At 41.1% G+C, this 18,033-nt stretch overlaps 1 protein-coding gene across 6 annotated transcripts in view; it reads right to left on the bottom strand.

Annotated features, from left to right (window-relative positions):
* The window catches only part of LOC124554204 (zinc finger protein 729-like), a 98,861-nt gene that overhangs the window by 72,417 nt on the left and 8,411 nt on the right, over positions 1-18,033 (bottom strand). For all 6 annotated transcript variants that reach the window (XR_006968291.1, XM_047128272.1, XM_047128269.1 and 3 more), the window contains one exon: positions 5,388-5,450. Coding sequence is in view for 5 of the 6 variants with exons in the window: in XM_047128272.1 (XP_046984228.1) it covers positions 5,388-5,450 (63 nt within the window). In the remaining variant the exon portion in view is untranslated. The remainder of the gene's footprint in view (positions 1-5,387; positions 5,451-18,033) is intronic.

Genomic DNA, 18,033 nt, shown 5'->3' with positions numbered 1-18,033 from the left:
TCTCTAGAGAACAGTGTAATCTGGTGAGCAGGGAGTGTGGTGCTCTCCACAGTCAACACAGATGTGGAGAGAGGCACACTGAGCATTTGCAGGCGACACTCATCCACAGTCTCTACAGATGAGGTTAGTGCTGCAATGCAAACATGTGCCCAAATTCCAGACACTAAGCACCACAGGGAGAGGGGTGGGATGGGGGTGGGGGGGGGGGTCGGGGGTGGGGGGAAGAGATCTACGATTTCACATCACATCAGTGTACCACCACCTTGACCTTTTCAGCCAATGAATCACCCTAAAAGGCCCCCGGGGCGGAGGGGTGGGACATGGACAGAGAATGGAGTGAAATGTAATGGCGGTCGAGGAGGTTAGAACTGGAGTAAATGCATACCCAGCTGAAGCCAAGAAGTCCACTAATTTTATTTAAATAAAACTTCTTTCCTTCTGAAAATCAATGCCATATTATTATACAAAATATAAAACATATAAGATATCATGACAACTTTCTGCTTCTCTCCAGTGTCACAGTCACGGTAGTGATGTGAATTATGGATGCTATGTCAGTTACAAATTTAATTATCTTACAATTGAATGTAATTGTGAATTTGTCCTAAATTTTTACAAATAAAAATGAATATAATCGTTTGGCTTGCACCACTAACAATCCTTCAGAAGTCACAGAGAACAATTCACATATATGCCCTTTGGACACCTATGGTATTTGTGCTAGTACCTCAAAACTAAAGATAAATTTTCCACTATAATGAACAGGCACAAGGAATAGCCTTTGATGTAAAAAGCAGTGACCACTTGTTTTATGTGCAGTAGAGTACAAATTCACAGCTGGTTTACTCTCCACCACTTTTCTCAGTCAAGTGGTGTAATTATGCAGTCACACTCTTGGTACTATTACAGCTGTCAGTGAATATCCATGCAAGCCACCAAAGTGAAGTTTACAGCAATTTCCCTCTTGTTACATCCGTATTTGTTCTTCCATGATTTTTGTGAAATCTCCTATCTGATGGGTGGACTTTCTCTGCATCCACAATATCCAGTATCTCAAATGTATCCCTATAAAAGCAGTGGCATAAGAAATTTTGTTTTTGGGCCACTCAACTGAAAGGTTCTCATGGCACGTGTGTGAAAAAAGCTAACTGAGTGGTACAATGTGTGCAGAACAAATACAGCACTTCTGCAGTAGCAATATTAGCAGGTGCATAAATATATTTGTGTTAATTTCCTTTTACTCTGTCTTTCTGTGTGGAAACCAATATTGTAAGCTTTTCTCTATCTGCATTTAGCTTTTCCTTGTTTGTGGTAATGTGAGAGCCTTGCCCTCATTTACTAATTATTTCATTAATCTTAACCCTGCTGTAGCTGCCACTACCATGTGACAGACAAGCATCTGTTGAAAACCTAGCTCAGAGGGCAACATCACCAATGTGACTTAGAAGTGGCCAAAAGTACATTTGACATTCTGGCAGTGAATGTTCTCAAAACAACCGAGCCACATATGAGAAGCAGGTAGTCAGTTTGAAAGCTACCATCTTCGCCATAACTTCGAAGTGATTAAAAGTGAGCAACTGCAATATTGGCTATTACCATGGACTTCAGTCAGTATTGTGCTTAGTGATATTAGAAATATGGGGAGCGTGACTGAGTGTGTTTCAGTGCTAAGTGTACCAGTGTTGCAATTTTCAGTGCGAATAAAGTGTTTATTCGTGAATAATTTGCATGTAATTTACCTACATCATAACAATATAATAAAATGGATTGGTATGTAATAAAGAAAAAAAAAGTAGACACATCTGATGATTCTGGTCACCATTCAGCCGCAAAAAACACCACCAGATGTAAAGGCACAAACCAGCATTTCGTCGAAACTTCCACAACGAAGTTCATCAACCGATTCCTTTAAACACACAGATATTGGCATTTAATAGGATGTATTACAATCCGTATATTACTGATGATATAAAACACAAGCTTCTCACAGCTCCAATGAAACCTGGAAAAAGTTGTCTTTCCTACTTCTGAGCACAACAATGAAGGGCGAGTTGAACGTAAGCAAGTGCAAGATAATTATTTTAAACAGTATCCATCGACAGCTTGTGTTCTCACAAGTTAAAAAGGGACTTCTCTGCACTAACTGTTCACTTTTTGTGAATAATAAAATGGCTGGAGGAAAGAAATCCATTATCACCAAGAAAATTGTGACTGAACCACAAACAAAGTTTGCCAAACTTACTGATAAATATGGTGACCTCGAGACTCACTCTCAGCTCAAGTACCACATTAAAGCACCAACAGATGCAAAATTAAATCACTACACTAGGAATGCAAACCTGATGTCATAAATCAATTAGAGAAAACAGAGACCATCTTGTACCTATAATAAAAACAATCATATTTCATGGAAATCAAAATATTCCCCTGCGTGGTCATACAGATGATGGAAGTCTATTAGAAAACGATAATGATCGTGAAAGTATAGTGAGTAACATGGGAAACTTTAGAGCTCTTGTAAGATTTAGAATTGACACTGGAGACTTGCAACTAAACCATCACCTTGAGACCACTTAAGCGAATGCCACTTACATATGTAAAACAATGTGTAAGGAACTTAATTCATGCTGTGAAACAGTGATGTTATCGAGATTACTGGAGGAAATCAAAGATTATCATTATAACAGGATACTCTTCGGTGAGGCTATGGACATAGCACACACTGCCCAACTGAATTTAGCTGCAAGATATGTTGATGGTGATGGCAAATTACACGAAAGATTCTTTGAGTTTCATTGATATCAATAAAGACAAGGATTGTAGTGGAAGATGAACCTCAAGTGTTTTAAGATGATGAGCGTAGCATTACTGGTGAAGTATAGGTACTACAATTCTAAGGAGAATGGAAAGCCTTTCTCTGACCCTGGAGAACTGTGTGGGTATAGGCTGTGACAGTTGCTCAGTTAAGATGTCAGAATTGAAAGGAGCTATGACTACAATAAAAAAGAAAGCTATCAACGTGCAAGTAGCACCATGTCGAAGTCGTCATCTCAACCTAACTGCCTCTCGCAGCTGCGAAGTTACAAGTGTGAGAAACTCACCTGCTGCTATTGAAGTAGTAGTATTGTCCTTTACAGTGTCTAACAACACCCCCCATTTATGTAAATTGATGCCGACAGATAACCCATGTCTCTACTTTGTCCCCTGAGTCATTGTGGTTGCAGGATCAAAATACTGTCTGTCCCCTTGGACATGTCCAAAACAATGGACAACACAAGCATATTTGACATGTAGAGATTAGATATGAATAAAAATTTATTTTGCAGTGATAGTTACTCCTTCCATTTATCTTTAACCAAAAATATGTAGCTTTACTTCGGGCTAACTTTCATGACCTTGTTTAGTCAAAAATCTCTGCTCCTCGAATGTAGCATTATTGAGCAGCCAAATTCTGGCTGAAACAACACCCATAGCAATCAAAACCAATTAGCATGTACGCATTACATTTCCGTTACTTGAAACAAAGATTAAGCCTGTATTTTATTCAACTGCTAAGAATACCGTAATTTAATTGGGCTTTTTCAGAATCAAGTTACATATGTAGCACTCCTCTCGCTCTCCTCCTCCCCCTCCCCCTCTCTATTTCTTGATTACATTCCTTCCATGTTGTTCTAGTCAAAAGGTGCAATCCCATATTTTAGTAACTTTAAAGTGTATATGTGGTCTGTTACACAGCTTAATTCTTTTGAATGAACAGCTACACAGCACAGTAATGCATTAGCCTCCACTGGTGAAACATCATAACAATAGCAAGTTAGATATATTGCTTTCTCTGTGTGTTTTATAGTTAATTCTTGAATAGTAGTGCTGGAATGGACATAACATGTGCACGCTGTGTGGAGAGTCACTGCGGAGAAACAGAAATCAGACTGAATAAAATGTAAAGACCATACTACCATCAAACTGTTGAGTAGTAAATTCTTGATGTATTTGTAGTTCCTGAATGTAATGCCCTCCAAGAAAGTTGTCATGTTCAAAATACTCTTGGACCAAAGCTGGCTGAAACCTTGAGCAGAAACCCTCGAAATATTTAGCAAGCCATGGAATGTAGACTGAAGAGAGAAATGATACACCTCTGGGACGGTAGCATCAGAAGAGTGGAGGGGAGACGAAGGGCAAGAATGAATATGGATGAAATTTGTGCAATAAATGAAAGCGCATGCTATTGGTGGTAACCCCCAAACAGTAGTGAAAGTAGGATTCTTCGACTCAATAATATTTTTATATTGCCAACATATAACTATACTTAAAATACTTGTTGCGACAAATAGGTAGGCAGTTATGGGAAGATTCATTTTCATTCCACAGGTTGTGTGTGTTAGCTATGACTGACACCATCACGAGGAAAGGTACTTGTATAGTTTACAATGTGGTAATGGCAGGTACATCACACCTATCCATTTGTACCATTCAGTTCTAATGTATCTTACTGCTTGCATGTAATTTAAGGCATAAGGTAACGACTAACTGCACGGCAGAAGTGCTGAGTCATTGAAAGGCTCATCAACTTAGCTAGCTTTCCCCCCAAATACTACTTCAGAACTATGGTCCCATTTTACAGGCTGACTACATTACAGTAGCACTGTGAATAAGCACACTAAAATGTTTCACATGGCCAGTAATTTTGGGATCCATTTCCATTCTTGCAGATGAATTTATTTTTTTCAAGAGCCATCATACAGAATCACAAAATCATTCAAGAAGATTTTTACACCAACTAGATATGTCTGTAGTCTTGCACATATTTCCTGTGACTTTTCAGAAAACTGCTCAATAGTACTTCACAAGACTGCCTGTCCATAACACCTGCAGTGTCTCTACTCAGTAGGTTAGGATCACCTGTTTTTTTCTGCACAACTTTGTGTAGGTTTTCCTTGAATGTAATTGTCACAGCAGTATCACATGGCAAATAAAAACATACAATGCTGGCGTTCACATACATGGAACCATTAAGGGAACTACTCATTACAACAGCAAATCATAGCTTGAGTCTTGGGACTTGGTACGAATTTTAATATAACTTCATCAATGCAATCTTACGTAATTCTTATTTGTGCTTATAATGTAAAGAAGCAATTCTATGAACTCATAAGCTAAATTACTACACCTGCTCAAAGGCAATGTTTAAATCCATATGGGTATACTATAACAAAATGTTCTATTTTACCTGTTTCCTCGTTTCCAACCTGTGTCATGCTATAATACTGTAATTTAAAGTAAACACAGGACTGCTAAAGTGAATACACACACAATTGATAACCATCTCATTTTTTCACAACAACTCAGCGATGATTAATTCCATGTGGTCATATAAATTCTATAATTACCTCTTTATTCACACCCTCCTCCAACTCTTCTTTTATATTCATGTTGTGTGGGTAAACTTGGGCCTGTGGTAAAAATAACAAACTGTAATAAATACACTTAAGCAGTCACAGTCCTCCCATATTATATAAAATGTATCACATATATAAAGCCCAATTGTCATACTTTTTAATAACTAAATAGTATTTCTGGTTAAGTGTTCTCTTTTGAGTTCAAAATTCTGAGTGACAAGTTCACCATGGTATATTTCAATGGGAGGCAGAAAAAATTTTAAGACTAATTAATGACGACACCTTTGAAAATCCATTATGACCTTCAACTTAAGCCTTCTCCCTATGCTATTGTTTTCAGTCATATTTTCTAACTTCATTATCTTCATATGCATATAATGGTAGTGTAATCAAATAAAATGACACAGCTACTACCTAAAACAATGAAATCAATGTTGTTCATATCAAATGACACAATACAGCGTACATCAACTGTGTTGGGAAGGAGGAACTGGACTGTCAAGTGGCACATCACTCATACTACTATTACGATCAGAATCATAAAATGTCTAGAACAGTTAAATCAAAACCTTTCACTTCAGTAAATGCTTATTTGTGATAAAATTATTTAAAAAACACACACCCTACCTTGGCACACTACTTACTACTTTTCTAACATCATTAGCGCCTTTTGGTGGGGCAAGCATGTTTCTAACAGTACAAAAAGAGTATGAGCTACAGGCTGAAACAGTCCTATTCTTTGGATTTTATATATGGGTTTTACTTGCTGATCTCAAAAGAAGACAAAATTCTAGAAAGATTATTAATGGAGCAGCACCAGCATATCAAGACTGAAAAACTTGTAATGTTGAAGTAAGTGCTGGAATGAGAACAAATGAAACAGTGATAGAATAGAATGAAATTCATTAAACTGATATCGACATCTGTTGAGAATGTTAGATAATTAGCAGCCAAAGAATTTGATTGGAAATCACCTTACTGACAGAAACATAGTAGACCATTTAACTTTAAGAAAAAGCATATCGATACAATAATGAAACAACATGGTGTACAGAAAGAGGATGGCTTGAAGAGAGATGCTGGGCAGGAGATAGAAAGAATACAGCAACATTATGTTATTAATTGATCTTTGTATTAATTAACTGCCTACAGTAATACTAATATACTAGTACAAATAATGATAACAATGATTTTATTATTATTACTATCTGAGCCATGGCAGGCTTCCTCTTTGAATTCATGCCCCACACCTGGTGTATGTCATTTCCTTTCCTTGGAGCTTGTGGCACCATGGGGCACGGTACAGCCGCACAGGGTACGTAAACAGTATTTGCAATTCAGCCGAAATGAACAGATTGAAGAGACTGGTAGCCCTTTAAAAGTTATGTCAATTTAATAGTTGCAGGCAGAACTGTTAACAAAAGACGGAACATTGGTGTGGTCTTGGCTGTCTGTATCTGCTGTCGGTTCTTCTCTGTGGAAGTCACATTATGCAAGGAGCTTTCCCATCCAAACAACTGCCTGATTTGGATTGTGCTGCATGACTTAATACTTCGTGGCGTTGCTTTGGAAGGGGTTGGGGTAATGTCTAGCAACCAGACAAGCTTCTTATTGCTATTCAATTCCCATGTTCAACAGTGGATTCAATGATTTGGTAAACCTGAACACTGTTTTAAGAGTGACCATGTTTAGCATTAGACAAAGTTTTTGAAGAGAATCATCTGACAAATCCGTTGATCTGTACAACTACTGTGGTCATGTGGCTGTATTAAGTGAGAATGACAGTGGAATTTAGATGCTCCCTGTCTGCTACAGTTTTCTACTATTGTGGCCCACTGTTTTGGACCTCGTCTCTTTTTTTTTTTTTTCTTTTTTGGTCATCAGTCTACTGACTGGTTTGAAGTGGCCCGCCACGAATTCCTTTCCTGTGCTAACCTCTTCATCTCAGAGTAGCACTTGCAACCTACGTTCTCAATTATTTGCTTGACGTATTCCAATCTCTGTCTTCCTCTACAGTTTTTGCCCTCTACAGCTCCCTCTAGTACCATGGAAGTCATTCCCTCATGTCTTAGCAGATGTCCTATCATCCTGTCCCTTCTCCTTATCAGTGTTTTCCACATATTCCTTTCCTCTCCGATTCTGCGTAGAACCTCCTCATTCCTTACCTGATCAGTCCACCTAATTTTCAACATTCGTCTATAGCACCACATCTCAAATGCTTCGATTCTCTTCTGTTCCGGTTTTCCCACAGTCCGTGTTTCACTACCATACAATGCTGTACTCCAGACGTACATCCTCAGAAATTTCTTCCTCAAATTAAGGCCGGTATTGGATATTAGTAGACTTCTCTTAGCCAGAAATGCCTTTCTTGCCATAGCGAGTCTGCTTTTGATGTCCTCCTTGCTCTGTCCGTCATTGGTTATTTTACTGCCTAGGTAGCAGAATTCCTTAACTTCATTGACTTCGTGACCATCAATCCTGATGTTAAGTTTCTCGCTGTTCTCATTTCTACTACTTCTCATTACCTTTGTCTTTCTCCGATTTACTCTCAAACCATACTGTGTACTCATTAGACTGTTCATTCCGTTCAGCAGATCATTTAATTCTTCTTCACTTTCACTCAGGATAGCAATGTCATCAGCGAATCGTATCACTGATATCCTTTCACCTTGTATTTTAATTCCACTCCAGAACCTTTCTTTTATTTCCATCATTGCTTCCTCGATGTACAGATTGAAGAGTAGGGGCGAAAGGCTACAGCCTTGTCTTACACCCTTCTTAATACGAGCACTTTGTTCTTGATCGTCCACTCTCATTATTCCCTCATGGTTGTTGTACATATTGTATATGACCCGTCTCTCCCTATAGCTTACCCCTACTTTTTCAGAATCTCGAACAGCTTGCACCATTTTATATTGTCGAACGCTTTTTCCATGTCGACAAATCCTATGAAAGTGTCTTGATTTTTCTTTAGCCTTGCTTCCATTATTAGCCATAATGTCAGAATTGCCTCTCTCGTCCCTTTACTTTTCCAAAAGCCTAACTGATCATCACCTAGTGCATTCTCAATTTTCTTTTCCATTCTTCTGTATATTATTCTTGTAAGCAGCTTCGATAATTTTCGCACTTGTCAGCTCTTGTCATCTTCGGAATTGTGTGGATGGTGCTTTTCCGATAGTCAGATGCTATATCGCCAGACTCATATATTCTACACACCAACGTGAATAGTCGTTTTGTTGCCACTTCCCCCAATGATTTTAGAAATTCTTATGGAATGTTATCTATCCCTTCTGCCTTATTTGACCGTAAGTCCTCCAAAGTTCTTTTAAATTCCGATTCTAATACTGGATCCCCTATCTCTTCTAAATCGACTCCTGTTTCTTCTTCTATCACATCAGACAAAACTTCACCCGCATAGAGGCTTTCAATGTATTCTTTCCACCTATCTGCTCTCTCCTCTGCATTTAAACAGTGGAATTCCTGTTGCGCTCTTAATGTTACCACCGTTGCTTTTAATGTCACCAAAGGTTGTTTTGTCTTTCCTGTATGCTGAGTCTGTCCTTCCGACAATCATATCTTTTTCGATGTCTTCACATTTTTCCTGCAGCCATTTCGTCTTAGCTTTCCTGCACTTCCTATTTATTTCATTCCTCAGCGACTTGTATTTCTGTATTCCTGATTTTCCCGGAACATGTTTGTACTTCCTCCTTTCATCAATCAACTGAAGTATTTCTTCTGTTACCCATGGTTTCTTTGCAGCTACCTTCTTTGTACCTATGTTTTCCTTCCCAACTTCTGTGATGGCCCTTTTTAGAGATGTCCATTCCTCTTCAGCTGTACTGCCTACTGCGCTATTCCTTATTGCTGTATCTATAGCGTTAGAGAACTTCAAACGTATCTCGTCATTCCTTAGTACTTCCGTATCCCACTTCTTTGCGTATTGATTCTTCCTGACTAATGTTTTGAACTTCAGCCTACTCTTCATCACTACTATATTGTGATCTGAGTCTATACCTGCTCCTGGGTACGCCTTACAATCCAGTATCTGATTTCGGAATCTCTGTTTGACCATGATGTAATCTAATTGAAATCTTCCCGTATCTCCCGGCCTTTTCCAAGTATACCACCTCCTCTTGTGATTCTTGAACAGGGTATTCGCTATTACTTGCTGAAACTTGTTACAGAACTCAATTAGTCTTTCTCCTCTTTCATTCCTTGTCCCAAGCCCATATTCTCCTGTAACCTTTTCTTCTACTCCTTCCCCTACAACTGCGTTCCAGATGCCCATGACTATTAGATTTTCGTCCCCCTTTACATACTGCATTACCCTTTCAATATTCTCATACACTTTCTCTATCTGTTCATCTTCAGCTTGCGACGTCGGCATGTATACCTGAACTATCGTTGTCGGTGTTGGTCTGCTGTCGATTCTGATTAGAACAACCCGGTCACTGAACTGTTCACAGTAACACACCCTCTGCCCTGCCGTCCTATTCATAATGAATCTTACATCTGTTATACCATTTTCTGCTGCTGTTGCTATTACCCGATACTCATCTGACCAGAAATCCTTGTCTTCCTTCCACTTCACTTCACTGACACCTACTGTATCTTGATGGAGCCTTTGCATTTCCCTTTTCAGATTTTCTAGTTTCCCTACCACGTTCAAGCTTCTGACATTCCATGCCCAGACACTTAGAACATTATCCTTTCGTTGATTATTCAATCTTTTTCTCATGGTAACCTCCCCCTTGGCAGTCCCCTCTCAGATCTCCGAATGGGGGACTATTCCGGAATCTTTTGCCAATGGAGAGATCACCATGACACTTCTTCAATTACAGGACACTTGTCCTGTGGATACACGTTACATGTCTTTAATGCAGTGGTTTCCATTGCCTTCTGCATCCTCATGTCGTTGATCATTGCTGATCCTTCCGCCTTTAGGGGCAATTTCCCACCCCTAGGACAAGAGAGTGCCCTGAACCTCTATCCGCTCCTCCGTCCTCTTTGACAAGGCCGTTGGCAGAATAAGGCTGACTTATTATGCCGGAAGTCTTCGGCCGCCAATGCTGATTATTTATCAAAATTTAGGCAGTGGCGGGGATCGAACACGGGACCCAAGACATTTGATTATGAATCAAAGACGCTACCCCTAGACCACCCTCCTCGACTCTTAGGGCGTGCTCATCATACTGTGGCTGTTAACATTGCCTCTGTACATCAGCTTCATGGAATGCACCACTGCCAGTTACGAATGGGCAGCCTTCACTCAAATTATGTAAATTACTATTTGAAATGTGTACAAAAATTTTGTACCTTTTGATGTTTGGGGGTTTGATGGGATGAGTGCTTTTCTTGTACATACCACTGCGCACTGTTAGAATGGCCACATGCTGATCAGCTCTATGTGAATCATTCACGTCATATTTAGATGTCATCCAGACTTGTGAAAATATAGCCTGTTGGTAAGTAACTGGCACATTAGAGGCTCACGGGCTGGAAGAAGCAAAAGTGTGTAGAACTGTAAGTCTTATTGAGCTCTGAACGTTTTTGTGTGTTTGTTCACTGGCCATTTGTGAATTGAAGAGTGAAAGAAATTTAATTGTCCAACTGTTTGTTATTTTAAAGTTGTCATGGGGTGACCTTTCCTCACCTTTTATTTATGTACTGCTAAAAGTCTGTTCTGAGTACTAATTACTGGTTTTCCTTTTTAAATAGCATTCTTGAGCTCCTATGCATGCACATTCACTTACTGAAGCACTTGCGCATCTGCTACAGTATAACTTCATAGAATTTTTACCGTGTCTGAAGCCAGTTATATCAATCTGTGCACACTAACTCTCAATTACTTAACTGCTCATTGGGGCAAGATTTAAAGCAACTTGCCCTGTCTGCTGAACGCTGCTCTAGAAATCAGTGCACCTGTTTACTTTATTAAACTATCTAGATGCACTTTGAGGTGTATTTTAATAATTTCCTTTTTCTAGTGGTCTCGAGGCAGATATAAATTTCTCTGTCTTCCAGTATAGCTATTCAGTTTTAACCTTTGAGATGAATTATGCTTCTGTGTCATCTTAAAGAGCCATCTCTTTCCAAACAATTATTTGTTCATTTGTTGAAGCATTTTCTGAGCTGCAGTTTGTGAAGCTGAATATTTTGAATGTAAAATCTAAGGACTGATGTCAGACACAGCTTTTCTCTTTCACTATTGCCTCAATTGCATTGTCACTAAACTAGGGTGGGTAACGTCATAAATTTCAAAAGTTCAGAGTGTCAATCTTAAAAAATATATCGGCTCAACCACTTGTTTATAGTGTAAAACACTAAGATTGATGCGTTTCGGAAGTCAAGCTTCCATCATCAGAATAATAAAAAGTAAAGGAACCTGTTAAAACTTGCTAAAATGGAACATGCACCAGGCACAATAAACTGATAATAAAATTAAAACATCGTGGCTACTTCCCTAGTTGCAGCCGTGTCTTCCGAGGTGCATCTCCACATAGTTGTCAAAATATAAAAAATACTCTAAAATGGTGTCGCCTATGGTGTTCAACATCTAACCACATGGCTGTCTCCTCTATCGTCTTAAATCGCCCATGCATCTTCATTGATACCACACACCACGTAGCCAAACACGACACAAATGCGAGTGAGCTCACGCACAAGTAAACAAGGAAGTCACAGATGTCTATACAAACATAATGTATACATGTTCCAAGGACCTCATGAATGATGGTATCCTGCCAATTGCTAAAAATGTAGTTACCAAAAGAAACCAGTGAAATGTTTCAAAAAGTTATTTGTATCATCAGTTAGCTGTTCATTCAGTGTGTTCTGATTATCCATGCTATGTATCAATTTCCAGCTGTCAATCTTAGTGTTTTACACTATAAAGAAGTAGTTGAGCTGATATATTTTTTTTAACTTTGACAATCACAACCATGACCTCTCATCCAGTATGGATAAAATCAAAGTTCAGAGTGTCGTTTGTAATCCTGCTAATGTATCTGATTTTAGTTATTTTTCCTAAATAAATACATTTCAATAAACAATGGTGACGCATGTGAACCCCAATCCATCCAGTGCTTCCACTTCATTTCCCTTTCTCCCGCTGGATGTTTGGCTGGTAACAGAGGATGGTTACTTCCCTGCAAGTAAAGGAGAGGTATCCTCATACTGTTCAATTCACCATGAGGTTGTGTGTGTGTGTGTGTGTGTGTGTGTGTGTGTGTGTGTGTGTGTGTGTGTGTAGGTATCCACTGCTGAACATGGGGTCCCATGTCTCACCCAGTTTGTCCTTATTGCAGAAGCAACAGTTAATCTACGAATTGAAAGTGTGTCAGCTTCCATGTAGTAAGGGTAGTGTTGCCGAACTTGTGGCTTGTCTGCATGCCGGTGTGGACAACCCCTTGGTGATTAGAACCAACTGCACCGAGGAGGTATATGTTGTACTAGCTGACTGAGCTCCGATCATGAGACCGTTGTGTCAGAACAGAGTGTTTAGAAAGTTGTCAGCCCCACCATAAGCAAATACATACAATCCAGGCACAATTGATCCAATGGGATAATCACTTGTGGGATATTCCACAATGTAATCTCTATTCTGAGCAGGATACATTAGCTCTGCAGTTACAGGGGCAGGCGCATTACTTGCTAAGAGCGGTCACCCACATTAATTTAGACAAATTAGGAGCAATAGGTGGTGAACAAGATCCTCCCACTAACAGATAACTGCTGCAATTAGTAGTAATGCTATAGGACACCTTCAAAGATGAGAAGGGAATTCATTTGGGAAATTACCTTACCAAATATGTTACTGCTTCAAGCTATAATTGAACTTTCAATTAAGAATTTAAAAACAGGTGAAATCCATCCTGTGGATCACCAAATTTATGATTCATGCTGACACTTTATCTCCAATAATGCTGTTGTTCAGGCATTGTGCCCCGTGTTACGTCAGGTTTTCAGTTGAGTTTTACAGGCCAAGGCCGAGAAGGTAAAGGGCAAGGCAGCAGGTGGGGGGGGGGAAGAGGCAAGGCAGAGGGGGGGAAGAGGCATGGCAGGGGGGGGAGGGAAGAGGCAAGGCAGAGGGGGGGGGGGAAGAGGCAAGGAAAAGGGGGGGAAGAGGCAAGGCAGAGGGGGGGGGAAGAGGCAAGGCAGAGGGGGGGGGAAGAGGCAAGGCAGAGGGGGGGAAGAGGCAAGGCAGAGGGGGGGAAGAGGCAAGGCAGAGGGGGGGGAAGAGGCAAGGCAGAGGGGGGGGAAGAGGCAAGGCAGAGGGGGGGGAAGAGGCAAGGCAGAGGGGGGGGAAGAGGCAAGGCAGAGGGGGGGGAAGAGGCAAGGCAGAGGGGGGGGGGGAAGAGGCAAGGCAGAGGGGGGGGGAAGAGGCAAGGCAGAGGGGGGGGGAAGAGGCAAGGCAGAGGGGGGGGGAAGAGGCAAGGCAGAGGGGGGGGGGAAGAGGCAAGGCAGAGGGGGGGGAAGAGGCAAGGCAGAGGGGGGGGGAAGAGGCAAGGCAGAGGGGGGGGGAGAGGCAAAACAGAGGGGGGGGAGAGGCAAAACAGAGGGGGGGGAAGAGGCAAAACAGAGGGGGGGGAAGAGGCAAGGCAGAGGGGGGGAAGGGGCAAGGCAGAGGGGGGGAAGGGGCAAGGCAGAGGGGGGGGAAGGGGCAAGGCAGAGGGGGGGAAGGGGCAAGGCACAGGGGGGGAAGGGGCAAGGCACAGGGGGGGAAGGGGCAAGGCAGAGGGGGGGAAGGGGCAAGGCAGAGGGGGGGAAGGGGCAAGGCAGAGGGGGGGAAGGGGCAAGGCAGAGGGGGGGAAGGGGCAAGGCAGAGGGGGGGAAGAGGCAAGGCAGAGAGGGGGAAGAGGCAAGGCAGGGGGGGGGGAAGAGGCAAGGCAGAGGGGGAAAATTAGTGGGCGGATATGGAATGTGGACAAGGAATGTAAGAGGATGCCATCTGTTAGAATTTTGGACAGGGCATATTTTCATCATACACTATGTGCTCAAAGGTATCCGGTTACCGCCAGAAACACACTTTTTCATATTAGGTGCAATATGCTGCTACATACTGCCTGACACTCCATATCTGCAACCTGAGTAGCCATTAGACAACATAAGAGAGCACAATTGGGTGCTCTGCGGAATTCGTTGACATCAAACGCTGTCAGTGATTGGGTGTCACTTGTGTCGCATCTGTATGTGATTTCCTCAGTCCTGAGCATCCCTAGGTCCACTGATTTCGATGTGATAGTGAAGTGGAAATGTGAAGGGACACAAGCAGTACAAAAACATGCAGGCCAATCTAGTCTCTTGACTGACAGATACGACTGACAGTTGAAGATGGTTTTAATGTGTAATAGGCAGACATCTATGCAGACCTGAATGAACTGCAAAAATTTAGGAATTTTAAGAATGTGATCGGGATAAACTGAAAGAATCAGAGGCTATAGAGAATTTCAGAGAGCACTATGGAACCATTGACAAAAACATGGGAAAGAGACACAGTAGAAAATGAAAGGGTAGCTTTGAGACATGAAATAGTGATGGCAGCAGAGGATCAAGTAGGTAAAAAAATGAAGGTAGTAGAAATCCTTGGATAATGGAGAGATATTGAATTTTATAGATGAAAGGAGAAAATATAAAAATGCAGTAAGTGAATCGGGCAAGAAGGAACACAAACCTCTCAAAAATGAAATCGACAGGAAGTGCATAATGGCTAAGCAGGGATGGCTATAGGACAAATTTAAGGATGTAGAGACATATATGACGAGGTGTAAGATAGATACTGCCTATTGGCATTCTGAAGAGACCTTTGGAGAAAAGAGGACCACCTGTAATAATATCAAGAGCTCAGATGGGAAACCAGTTACAAGCAAAGGGAAGGCATAGGTGAAAGGAGTATACAGAGTGTCTATGCAAGGGCAATGTACTTGTGGGCAATATTACAGAAATGGAAGAGGATGTAGATGAGGATGAAATAGGAGATATGATACTGCGTTTGACAGAGCACTGAAAGACCTAAGTTGAAACAGGGCCCTGGGAGTAGAAAGATCCAATAAGACTACTGACAGCCTTGGTAGACCCAGCCTTGACAAAACTCTGCCATCTGGTGAGCAAGATGTATGAGACAGGTGAAATACCCTCAGACTTCAAGAAGAATATAATTGCAATAAAAAAAAAAGTGTGAAAATTACCGAACTATCAGTTTAATACGTCACAGCTGCAGAATACTAACATTCATTCTTTACAGATGAATGGAAAAGCTGGTGGATGCCAACATCAGGGAAGATTAGTTTGGATTCCATAGAAATGCTGGTATACATGAGGCAATACCGACCCTACGACTTATCTTCGAAGATAGATTAAGGAAAGGCAAACCTACAGTTCCAGCATTTGTAGACTTAGAGAAAGCTTTCGACAATGTTGACTGGAATACTCTTTCAAATTCTGAAGATGGCAGTCATCAAATACAAGGAGCAAAAGGCTATTTACAATTTGTACAGAAACCAGATGGCAGTTATGAAAGTCGAGGAGCATGGAAGGGAAGCAGTGGTTGGGAACGGAGTGAGACAAGGTTTTAGCCCAACCCCAGTGTTGTTCACTCTGTATATTGAGCAAGCAATAAATGAAACAAAAGAAGAATTTTCAGAAGGCATTGTAATCCACAGAGAACAAATAAAAACTTTGAGGTTTGCCGACAACATTGTAATTCTGACAGAGACAGCAGAGGACCTGGAAGAGCAGTTCAACAGAATGGACAGTGCCTTCAAAGGGGGATATAAGATGAGCATCAAGAAAAGCAAAACGAGGATATTGGAATGTAGTCTAATTAAATCGTGTGATGATGATGGAATTAGATTAAGAAATAAGACACTTAAGGTAGTAGATGAGTTTTGCTATTTGGGTAGAAAAACAACTGATGATGGTCAAAGTAGAGAGGATATAAAATGTAGACTGGCAATGGCAAGGAAAGCATTCCTGAATAAGAGATATTTGTTAAAGTATACATTTAAGTGTCAGGAAGTCTTTTCTGAAAGTATTGGTACGGAGTGTACCCATGTATGGAAGTGAAACGTGGATGATAAATAACTTAGATGAGAAGAGAACAGAAGCTTTTGAAATGTGGTGCTATAGAAGAATGCTGAAGATTAGATGGGTGTATCACATAACTACTAAGGAGATACTGAATAGAATTGGGGAGAAGAGGTATTTGTGGCAGAACTTGACTAGAAGAAGGAATCGGTTGGCAGGACACATTCTGAGTCATCAGGGGATCATTGATTTAGTACTGGAGGAAAGGGCGGAGCATAAAAATCAGAGGGATACCAAGGCATGAATACACTAAACAGATTCGGGAGGATGTGGGTTGCAGTAGTTACTCAGAGATGAAGCAGCTTGCACAGGATAGAGTAGCATGGAGAGCTGCATCAATCCATTCTCAGGACTGAAGATCGCAACAAGAAACACATCCTCCCAAAGGCATGATGAAGGTATCAGGATTCATCAGACCATGCAGTGCTCTCCCATTGCACCAACATCCAACGCCAATAGTTACATGCCTATTTCAGTTGTAGTTGTCGATGTCATGACGTTAACACTGGCACATTCATGGGTCATCAGCTGCACAGACTCATCATTAGGAGTGCTTGGAGCATTGCGCATGCAGACATACTTTTACTCTGCCCAGCATTAATGCTGCATGTTAGTTATGCCACAATTTTCTGCCTGTCTATTTTTACCAGTCTGCCTAGCCTATGATGTGTACCACCTCTCATGAGCGGTACTTGCCCAACCCCCATAATGTCTGGACATGGTTTCACCTGTGTTTTGCCATGTGTTGAAGAAAACTTCCACAGCACTCCTCAAACGCTCATCAAGCTGTGCAGCTTCCAAAATGCTCATTTGCAGCCTTCAGACTATCAAAATCTTCTCTCAGTCAAACTCAGATTGTGTGCATTCCCTATTTTACACCCAGACAGCATGCTCACTGATACTCCATGCACCGTGTGAGTGTGACTAGAAGACAAGGTGAGGTGCTATTCCCTGGATAAGTTTATACTGACAGCAGATCAGTGGTTATAATGTTTTGGCTGATGTTATGGATATAGTATTATGGCTTCCAAATGGATGCTGGGCAATGCCAAGGGAACCATTCTGCAACATTTGAGGCAATTGTCAATTGCATCAAATTACTACAAGGGTGTACCAGAAAATAATGCCTCCTAAGCTTTGATTCTGTTCTTCATGTCAGTTGTCATACATATTACTCTGTTGATGTTACAACTTTGCTGACACAATATGTAGCGTCCTCCTGCTGGAGAGTTCTGAACTGCAGTGTGTAAGGTGTGTGTGTTATTTAACAGTGTCAGCACGTCAGAAAACCCTCAGAAAACAGAACACAAATTCAAATAGTTCACCCACATGTGGAGCACCCTCTCCTTCAGCATGACAATGATAGACCACACACAACTTTTTTTGCACCTGCAACAGGCTGACACCTTTGATTCATTGCTATTGATCATCCTCCATACTGTCCCAGTTTGACCCAATTTTCAACTATTCCCAAAACCTAAAGAACACCTTCAACGACTTCAGTTTGATAGTGGTGAATTGGTGTGAGCAGAGGTGAAGCTGTGGGTCTGCC

This window comes from Schistocerca americana, chromosome 11 (assembly GCF_021461395.2).
Source record: "Schistocerca americana isolate TAMUIC-IGC-003095 chromosome 11, iqSchAmer2.1, whole genome shotgun sequence".
Taxonomy (NCBI): Eukaryota; Metazoa; Arthropoda; class Insecta; order Orthoptera; family Acrididae; genus Schistocerca; species Schistocerca americana.
This window is presented reverse-complemented; position numbering and strand designations above follow the sequence as displayed.